The 10,490-nt window shown below is 48.5% G+C and overlaps 1 protein-coding gene across 1 annotated transcript; it reads right to left on the bottom strand.

The window, feature by feature from the left end:
- Nucleotides 1-483: 483 nt before the first annotated feature.
- Nucleotides 484-10,123, bottom strand: CD74 (CD74 molecule). Its single transcript, XM_044456039.1, has 8 exons — nucleotides 10,110-10,123; nucleotides 9,828-10,000; nucleotides 9,413-9,483; nucleotides 8,525-8,587; nucleotides 6,567-6,662; nucleotides 5,270-5,339; nucleotides 2,351-2,539; nucleotides 484-1,593 (listed from the first exon to the last, which is right to left on the bottom strand). Exons 1-8 carry the CDS (start codon nucleotides 10,121-10,123, stop codon nucleotides 1,535-1,537), a joined length of 735 nt encoding a protein of 244 aa, XP_044311974.1. The 3' UTR covers nucleotides 484-1,534.
- Nucleotides 10,124-10,490: the final 367 nt, after the last annotated feature.

Below are 10,490 nucleotides of genomic sequence, written 5' to 3'. Positions count from 1 at the left end.
GGGAAACTCGAGAAAAAACCTGGCAACTGCTGTCACACATAGCAACAAGCAATGCTGAAACGTGGAAACCTTGGGACACAGACTGTAGGTTCTCCATGGGGATTTGTGGTAAGCAAATGCTTGCTGAATTCACTCGCAAGGAAAAACGATCTTCAGCATGGTTTGTTATGTGTGAGTGCACCCAGTGGCTAGGGATCAGAAAGGGGAAGAGACAAGTTCTGACAGCATAGGTGGAGGTGGTACCATGCCTTCCTTCCTCATGCTCTGGTAGAAAACCAGAAGGTGGCTGAAATGGACTGTCCAAGCATTTTGTAGGATGGGAAAAGTGTGTGCATTTTAGCTTCTGTAGGATGTCTGCAGTTTTCCAAGTTCAGAGAGTTAGAGGCAGCCTCATTTGCTTGTGCTGAGAAAGTATAAAAGCAGATAAAGACAGTAAACACACACACACACACACACACACACACACACACACACACACACACAGAACCTCCAATGTGGAAAAATTACAATATTCAAGATTAGAATAGTGAATTTTCAGCAAATATAGTAAAAATAAGCATGTTTCATGCCCCACATAGCTTGTGTATCCTTCAACCAGCTATATTCTCCACCACTGATACTTGAAAATCTTCTACAAGCTAAATGGCACTACCAGGCCATCCAGGCCCAGTGCAGCCCCTTTCATGAAGGAGCAGTCTATCCATGCCTGCTAGTCGCAATGAGTATATACAGCCTCCAAGATCAGAAGAGGTGGGCCACAGAGTGGCGGTTGCTAGGGAACAATGGCAGGAAGTGGGGATTGTGGGCTTTCCAGAAACATCTGCTTGACCTGTGGGAAGCAGCATATTGGCCAGAACATTCACAGCCTCTGGGCCACTGGCCCCAAGTGAAAGAAATGTCACAGGCACCATCACAAAATGGCTGCTATGGGCTGGGTGCCTATTCATAAAATGGCTGTCATGATGGCTGTTAGCGAAACAAACGAAAATCACAGAAAGCCATGCTAGTGATGTTAACAAATCACTTACAAGCTGGCAGTGGGTAAGAGACTAGCAAAAGATGAAATCCCTCTTTTGAGCCCCAGTGATTCATTTCTCTCTATCTCAAGGTATCTCTCTATCTCCAAATACTTAATCTCGCACACACAGGTATACATGCCATTCCCACTTTTGCCCACTGTTGGGTTTGCCACACAGGCCTCTGCACCCTTTGCTCTCCACAGCCCTTTCCTGCTTCCTCTTCCCCCGATACGGCAGGCCTCTTGCCTCAGCCTCCCACCTCCCAGCGGTGGGCCTGTCCCTTTCCACAGGGGTTGGAGAGCACCCCAAAGCAGAGCCCTGGCTGCCATCTTTACCCCCAAAGCCCATCTCTAGGTTTGTGTGAGTAAAGGTGGCAGGCTGCTCGAGGCTCGCACCTCACTTCCACCCACTGGAAAAACACAGAGCAACCTCAGGCATGAGTCGGGCACCTGCCTGCCCCAGAACAGGCCTTTGGTCTGCTTCAGCAAGACTCTTCCATTACCTTGAGCATTTGCCTACATGAGCTCCACCCCGGAGGAGGTGACATTCTCAGCATCCGGAGTTTTCTGCTTTCCTGCAGAGAAAGAGAGCGTCAGAGTTTTCCAGTGTCCTGGGAAATCCATTGTCTCTCTCCCTCACCACCTCTAGGAAGTTTCCTAGTATCATTTGCCCTATTTCGTATTCAGCATCAACTGTCTATTTTTGCTATGCCTTAATTTTTAACCTGTGTGCTAGCTCCTCGACACATGCATGCATTTTGGGGTATATTTGCCATAACTAGTAGATGGGAAAGCCCTTTGAAATCTGGCAAGCGGGCACTTGCTGAGTCACATCTTCGGTCCATTCTGCTGAAAACTGTGTACTTGGAGCAGGCGGGGGGGGGGTGGAATTTTTTGAGGGGGTCTCTTTTTTAGAAGCACTGGGTGGCCACATGGATGCCGAGGAGAATGCGGTTGTCCGGCATAACCGTGCAACTGAAGACCTTGGGGCCGACCATCAAGACATTGATTTGTATTTGGGGTGCTGTTCTGCCTACGGAAGAGAACTGCTGGTTAGGTAGATTTCTGCTGCCCTCTGCAGGCCCCGTGCACGGCCCACAGCTCCTTCACACCCTGCCTTCCACGGCAGATGTGGGCCCCGGTGGAGGCTGCCGGGGAGACGAGAAAGGACAGAGAAGTCCCGTTGCGCGAACGGACGGCCACTCGCAGGAGGCTCGCATCCAGGCCATGCTGCCCAACCATCTGAAGGCAGCTTCCGCTCACCCTGGCATGCAACGGGCACCTGCATGCCTGTAACCCTCTTTCCCCTGGACAGCCAAATAAGCTCTTTACCAGTGCAATGCGGATTTCCACGGACTTTAGTGCCCTTAATCATTGTGCCGTTTTTGTAGACACACCAGCAGTACCCAGTGCCGCCATGGCATTGCTCGGGCAGATAGTCACCATTTTCATCACAACGGGCACAGAACTTTCCTGGGTGGACGCCCTCAACACACTCCTCTTCCCGGCAGTTGCATTTAACTTAAATTAGAAAGAAAAAGGCGTGTGAGCTGCAGTTGCTTGCTTGCTGCTGCCAGTGTCCGTCAGGGGCGTCTCAAAGAGCTGCCAACGGCCACCTTACCCACACACGGCGTAGGAGAAGGAAGTGTGCAGCACAAGGGTGGGGAGCCTGAGCCCCCCAGATGCTGCTGGGCTCTCGCTCCCATCAGCGTCAGTCACCAAGTGTGATCCAGCTGGAGGCCCACAAGCTCCCCAGTCTGATGCGGAGCATTGCGCATTCAGCAAGAGCTGGGGCGAAGCTTTCCCCGCACTGCTGGGCTTCAGGCAGCAAAATGGTGCCTGCACATAGACAACTAGCATCTCAGGGAGGAGAGTTCAACAGAGCGTTTGCCTTGACCTGCTACATTTCTGCATGCAGAGCATATTTCAGATGGGGCAGGTGCACACAAGCACATGGCTGCTTTTTGACCACACACATTAATAATGTGAAATGGGCTAGTCCAGGAAAAGTTTTCCCTTTTGCTTTGGCTGAACATATAAATTGCCCCTTAATATAAAAATGGGCTGCTCCATTATGGCTGCACCGTGGGAGAGGAGAGGGGTAAGGAAAGTATGCTTTTTGTAACAATATGCCAGTTTAATTAGGACGGCTATTTTATAGGGATGGCTCCCAGGAAAGCCATTTAGCCAAATGAGAGCAAATGCTAATGAGTGCTGCTTAATGGAGGCAGTATTAATATAAATTCTGCTAATGGGGATGTGTCCGACCACTGCTGAGTGGCTAATTGGTATGAAAATTTCAGCTGCAGGCTTTCATTTCAGAAACCTTTGAAATCACAGATGGAGGAAGTGTTCTTTTGAAATTTTATGTTTGGAACAGAAAAGTTGTTGGCCACGTTGGTGTCCAAATTCGGGATCTTTAATAAGTCTCAGGGGGTGGGGATGGAGGGCAGCTGTTGAAATTCTTATAATGTTTCACTGGGTGTCTATCTGCCTATGAAATGGGCCTTAGCTTTTCCTGATTCCAGGTTCTGCACAGGTGCAACCGCCCATATTTGTGACGCACAGAGGCCGCGAAGAAGAGCAAGAAGAAGCGTTCCTTCCTTCAGCACGGCTCCACCTTTGGCTTGGAGATGCTTTAAATGAATTACCTTTGCCAATCCTGCTGAGTGCATTGCTCAACCCTGTGACTTCCCTGACCCTGCTTTCTTCTGTGGTGCCCTGATGAGTGGAGAGAGAGAGAGACTGCAAAGCCAGTGGCTGCCTATAGTACGGGGCATCAGTAATTTCAGGTTCACCACCCTGTGCAGCGGTGTCTCCTTTGAAGAGCCTGCAAGTGGCCTTGCGCTCAAGCGGTCCTCAGCATCAAATACGTAGCCACAGCAGAGTGGCCAAAGTCGTGTTCCCAGCTACAAGAAAATGTCTATTTTAATGCCACATAAATAGTCTTTTGACTTGCCGCCCATAGCAATAAGCGATTTGTTTTAAAGGTAACCAAGATGTGCAACAAACCACAATATAGAAACGTAGCCTTGTGTGTAGCCTCAAGATCCAGAGGCTGCGGTGAGGCCTCACTGTGTCATCAATCCCACAGCGGTACTTCCAACAGAGTCTGTCTGTTAGCCTTGCCATTCTCAGGCTAGGGCAGAGAAGAGCCCAAGCAAGGACTCCACAGAACAGATCTCAAAGGACATAGAGGGCAAGATGGGAGAATCGCTGCTATGGATCCACCCTGGGCCCAGGCCGTATGTAGGTCGCCTTGAACAGGGCCCAGAAGGAGCAGGGTTGCGAAGGCAGATGAGATGAGCCCAAAGAAACCTAATACATTGTGCCCATATGATGAAGCCCTGCTGATTACATGGAAGAGATTCAAGCAGATTTTTTACTCTTCCAGCTTTTCAAGGGGTTGGATCATTGTCCCATGTTTCAAATAAAATCGTGCTGGTCCATGAATTGTACAGGACCATGTGCTCTGGTACCAGCTTTCCAGAGCCACCTGGAGCTATAGCTTTCCAAAATGCGCTGCAGGGCCAGATCCAGGCTGAACAGTTCATGCAAGGAGGCCGACAAGCCCAAGGAATCGTGCCTGACTTCCATCAGACAGCAAGAACACTGGCCTGGGGTGGTCTTGTGGGTAAGGCCAAAGAATGTTGGCTGGCCCCACTCCCCAAAGGAAAGCAAGCTATACAAGCAGAGCCTGGGGTTAGCCATTGATCAGACTTGCACTGAGAAATGACCTAGGGAGGACAAAGCAGGAGAGCATCATAGCCTTTGAGTGAGGGCAGGGCCTCAGCTTCCTGGAGAAGGGAGCCATACATTGGCTTAGATCCAATGCATGGTGAGCAGTGTCTTGGGCAAGGACAGGGCCTTCCTGATGCCACCTCCCCACCCCAACCCAGAGGGCCTCCGAAAAGCTGCTGCGGAAGCAAGAAGTTGGGAGCAATGGTAGAAGCCCCTCTGGTCTGAGAAGTGTCTGCGCTTGTACGAGGGCCCTTCTGGAGGCAAACCCTCGCATGGGACATGGGGATGTGGCCCCAAAATGGCACAGTGGTGTCTCTCCCCTGGTAATATGTCACTTCCTTGGCTTGATGTCCTCATATCTTCATATTATGTATTCCCAGTTGTGCACATTGTGTTACACGTGGTCAAAGGAATGGAAATGTGTGATGATTACACAAACGAACGGATCATCGCATCATACAGTAGAAGCACTGCTGGGTTCCAAAAACTTGCCTGACATTTCTAACATACCTTTGCCTTTGGGAGTCTCAGTTTGGGCCAACTGGAAGAGAAGCCACTTGTGCATCCAGTTTTCGAAAGCCTGCAGAAGACCAAATATTGTTCATAAAAGGCATCTTTATGAGTGATTTTAAATAAAACAAGTAAAGCCCATGAAATTTATAATTTCTAAACACCGAGGAAGCCATCTTAGGCTCCTGGTGAGGAGTTCTGAGGGACCTACAGAAGTCCATTTCTGTCAGGGGAGAGGGAGGACCCCCAGCGCAGTGGCAAAGAGCTGAACCACCCGCACTGTCCCGAGGACAGAAGGGAGCAGACTGGTGGCTTTTTAGGGGAGGACATGGACCTGCAGGTGCCCTCATGACTACATCTGCCCCAGAGCCACCACTGATGATTCCTTCTCATCTGCCCAACCTTGCAGCCAGGAGCTAGTAGGGCTTGAAAAGCAGAGGCCACTCCAGCACCCAGGCAATAAGGTTGCTCCACCCTCCATAAAATTAAAGATATCTAATTGTTAAACCACCACTATGAGATCCACCTTATTTTAGATTGGCAGTATGGACACCAGTCTATATCATACGCCATTGGTTGAAGGTCTTCTGTATGGTTTAGCCAATTTTAACTAGACTAGAAAACCTGAGTCTTTGCTACCCATTCTCAGATACAGCTGGATGTTTAGCAGGTGGAGCAGAAGCCTCTCCTGGTCCAGAGACACATGGACCATCCAGTCCTACACAATGGAGAGTATTTGAAGGGGTCAATGCATACGGCAATGGGTATGTGTGTTATACCTCCAAAACTCTCTTAGCGTTCCATTGCACATGTCCTACCAAGAAAAGAAAATAGAACCTGCCCCCTTGTTAATCTGTGAAATGAATATTGTATGTTGGCTATATTAACGAGTTTTTTCTACAAAAACATATGGGTGACAAGTGTGAACATTCCTAAAAATAAACAATTGTTTTAAAATGCTTTATTTGGTTTTGGGTTTAGCCCCTTAATTGCTAGACTCTAATCAACTTAGTTTTTTTACCTGTTGACTGTATGCCCTCTTTCTCATGGTCTTTTCAGGACACCATCACCTCTGAGCTTAAGAAGAAAGAGCTGAGATCCCTACAAACTCACAGGTTCCCATGGGAGCTGGTCCCAAGGAAATAGAGTCTGTGATGCGAAGGCAAGGAGCCAGGGCTGCTCTGAACTGGAAAGCACTTCGAGCACATGAGAGCTCTCCTCTGTGATACTCGGTTCTCTCAAAGGCATCAGAGAAAGGAGAGCCCTGTGGGGTTCTAGCAGTGATGGAGGCACTTACATTCCAGTCCTCATAACCCAGGTGTCTCCTCAGCTGATTCATGTTGTCCAGGAAGTCTTGCTTCAGTTCAGGAAACTTTCTTGAAGGGTTTCCACGCTGTTAGGGAGAAATATATCAGCAAAGGATGCATATTGCAGGAAACTAAAAAAGAGAACACCCGGCACACACCAGTTTTGCTCAAGCAAGACTCAAACTTCAGAGGCTTCCTTTGTTTAGACGGTAGGGCACTCCTGGACCGTTAACACAGAGAAAGGACTACTTGATCTTGGTATTTCGACCAGATAGAGGAGCAGAGAGGGTCACTAGATTTGGCAGTGACAGACTTGTATGTTAGAACTGGGTTTCCATCATAGTCTTGTAAGATTAGGTCTTGATTTAAGGGGCAAACGGTGCCGATGGGAAGGGTTCTGGCCCTCAGAGGGCCTCCTCTAGCAGCTCTCCTGCCTCAGTGGGGCTTCATATCCCCACTGATATCCCCACGTGAGTTGCTGTGTTGTGCACTGTATGGTTGATTATGCTGTTTATGGATTTTATCATGTTGTAATCCACCCAAAGAGCCTATGGCTAGTGGAGTGGCATATAAATCAAATAAATAAATTAAATATTGGGATGGAACTCCTCACTGAAGAAGAAGAGCTGGCCAAAGCGGCTGCAGCAAGGACTGAGGATCCAGCATACATTTCCCCTACTCCTTTTGTACCTGATATTGCCTACCCTATACTACTCTATAGGGATTTGGTACAACTCATGTTTTAATGGATAGATTATAGTGTCATAAAAGGCCATTAGAGCATGAGCCTGGAACAAGAAAGCAAAGAAAACTATTTACCTTTCTGAAAGGTTTGGAATAATTATTTGCAGCATGGACTTTATTGATTGATTGATTGATTGATTGATTTATATCCTGCCTTTTTCCTACAACGGCTCAAGGCAGCTTACATTATTCTCCTCCTCCCTCTTATCCCCACAACAACAACCCTGTGAGGTAGGTTGGGCTGAGAGTCTGTGACTNTTGTAGGAAAAAGGCAGCTTACATTATTCTCCTCCTCCCTCTTATCCCCACAACAACAACCCTGTGAGGTAGGTTGGGCTGAGAGTCTGTGACTGGCCCAAAGTCACCCAGTTGGCTCCATGGCCAAACGGGGACTAGAACCCAGACCGTCTGAGTCCCAGTCCCAGGCTCTTAACCACTGCACCACACTGGTTCTCATATCTCCCCATGTCTAAGCTTTTGTAGTCTAAAATTCCTTATTCTAGCAGGTCATCTTGCTCAGCATTGCCCACATAAAGAGCAGCCTGGTTTTGCGAAACTTGAGGTCATCCAACAGTTTGGCCTGCCCCTTCCAAGGTCATTTGAAAGACTTAACACATGCAGTATTTATCTGCCTTCCCCAGAAAGGGGTAGATTTTCAGAATATCTGTGCATCAGTGCTGGGCACACTTCTCCATCCATGCGACTGCCAGTCAGGATGCAAAGCCACGGCAGGCACATAAGTGGAGAAAGGGCACGGGTAGCTGCACGTCGCTCTGCTGCTCCCGCTGCTGATGAGCCGAGCTGGTGTGCAGTGGAGCAGGCGTGAACAAGCAGGGTGGAAGCAGCAGAATGCTGGCATCTTCCTCAGGCTTCTCCCCATACACCTCCTCACTCTGGCTGCAGCCTTGACTATATCCTATTATCTACAGCCAGGCAAGGGGCACTGCCAGTTCCCCTTGCTGACAACAAACATCCATCCATCCTTCCAGCCAGCCAGCCAGCCAGCCAGCCAGCCATCCAACATGGGGCAAAGCAGGGACAGTTCTGAACATGAGGGACTGGCCAGAACATCAAAGCTCAGGTCTGCCTTGTGCGACTTCTGCCTCCAGAAATGAATCCATAGCTTTAAGTGGAGTACTAACAGCCCGTGTGAATCACTGTGCATTGTCATGCGGCTGTGCACCCAGCGCACTGCAGCACTCACCAGGAGCACACGTTTGACCTGGTCTTCAGTGCTGTTGGTCAGCTTGGCTTCCTCTTGCAAAGACTGCAGAAGAGATAACAATATGGAAGTTAAAATCTGAAGTAGCTAGAAACAGCTTCAATTTCTCTTGAGTTATTACAGTAAGGACTGGGATACTTCTAATTCTGGGGGCAAATTAAGCCATTAAGCACATATATTCACAACAAACATGAATTCATTCTCCCCAGTTAGCTCCAGGAAATGGAACTTTGCAAGGTGTGGTCTAGGGAGCAGTTCAATGAGGATTGTCAGCTCTCTTACAAAGTCAGGATTCTTCAGAGGAAGCCATTGATAAGTAGGTGTAGTAAATAGCAGCATGCAGGTTCAGGATAGGAGCTCTGGCAAGGGAGTCTGAATCCAAAAAAATAAGCATATAGAGAAAGCCTATAGAGAAGCCCAGTGCTCTAAAGCCACTGTCGTGGAAAGAAACTGTCTCCAGAACTTGATTTGAGACTGGACTAGTCTGTCTCAATCTAGTGTCCTCCAGCCCTTCTGAACTACATTCCTATCATCCCCAGCCAGTACAGTCATTGATGGAGTGATGGGAGGAAGGCTTGAGAAAGGCTGCTGAAACGCCTAAGATGTCTTTGCAAAGCTTGCATAAGGCCCAAGGACTGGAGAAATCACACGATGGACAGGACAACTTATTTTTGTACCAACTGCCTGGTGGGAAGGGAGAACCAGAAGACACAGAGGATGGCTGCCCTCCCTATGTACCTGCCCATTACCGTCTTGAGGTTGCAGCAGGCATAACTCATGCATTAAGAAGTGAGGTTACAACAAGGCAGTATCCACACCTGACCCCTCCAGTCTACAGGTTAAGCCCTTATCACTTCTTGCCGTGCTTACCTCAGGGTCTCTCAGAGCCAGCGGCATCATGTTGACCATGCCCATCTTCATCTGGTTACCTGCCTTAGATTCTGTGGGAGAAAAGAGTGCTGGAAATAATCTTGGGAGTGTCAAAGCATGATCTCCATTGGGACAGTCTCCTCACAGGGATGAGCCAAACCCAGGAAGGGAACAAATTGTTTTGCACTTCGGTGCTACCACCAAGAGAAACGCCTGCAGCCCACCACCCCCACCAGCCAATGGGTGCCCCAGTGGGCTGTTTTGGCTTATTCTCTTTGAAGAAGAGACCCTCTCCCATTGCCCATTACAAAGTGCTTCCAAAAACTTCTCCCTCATCATCAAATTTCCCCCTGAAACGCAGTCCCAAAGCTCAGATGGGATCCCGAAAATGAAGAGAAAACAACGTGCTACTCACTGTGTGGGAGTTTATTGGCCAGTGAGTCAAGCTGCAGTTCCTGGGTGTTCTTGGTCAGCTTCGAAATCTGGCCATTATGCTGATACACAAAGTAGACAGTCACTGCCTGGCCAGCAATCAGCAAGGCCGCCAGGATAGAAAAGGCACTGTAGGTACTGCCACGACCGCAAGAACTGCAAGATACAAGACAGACACATCGGTGCTCATTCACCTGTCCAAACACCGTCTTTGCCACGGAATTATTTGCACAGCCACCAATTCATGGGCTTGTGTTTTACTTACTATCGGTAACGCATGTCAGCCTGCTGCATACGGGAACCCTCCTCTGTATTCCTCTGAGCACACCCTGCACATCTGCCCCAGAGTCCTGCCCTCAGAGAAGAACCACATGCCTCCCCAGAATACATTTTAAAAGTCACAGACAAGAGTTAAAAAAACAGAGTTAAAACAGAGTTTTAAAAAATCAGCCCTGCAATGCAAAACTGTAAGAGTAATTCTTTAATAAAATAGAGAACAAGCTGACATTTGCTTGTCACTATGATGATGATATTTTTCCTCTTGTGGCAGCTTACATAGTTCCAGTTTATCCTCAAAACAGCAACCCTGTGAGGTAGGCTGGGCTGAGTGACTAGCTCAAGTCACATGGCTGAGCAGGGACTAGAA

Source organism: Varanus komodoensis, unplaced genomic scaffold (assembly GCF_004798865.1).
Source record: "Varanus komodoensis strain SLA01 unplaced genomic scaffold, ASM479886v1 scaffold806, whole genome shotgun sequence".
NCBI lineage: Eukaryota > Metazoa > Chordata > Lepidosauria > Squamata > Varanidae > Varanus > Varanus komodoensis.
Note: the sequence above shows the minus strand (reverse complement) of the source record. Positions and strands in the feature narration are given on the sequence as shown.

Coding starts and splice junctions, on each gene's coding strand:
- CD74 (XM_044456039.1), bottom strand. Junction 2,540..5,269: donor TGAGACTCCCAAAGGCAAAG/GTATGTTAGAAA, acceptor TTCTAATTTAAG/TTAAATGCAACTGCCGGGAA. Junction 1,594..2,350: donor TGGAAATCCGCATTGCACTG/GTAAAGAGCTTA, acceptor CTTTCTCTGCAG/GAAAGCAGAAAACTCCGGAT.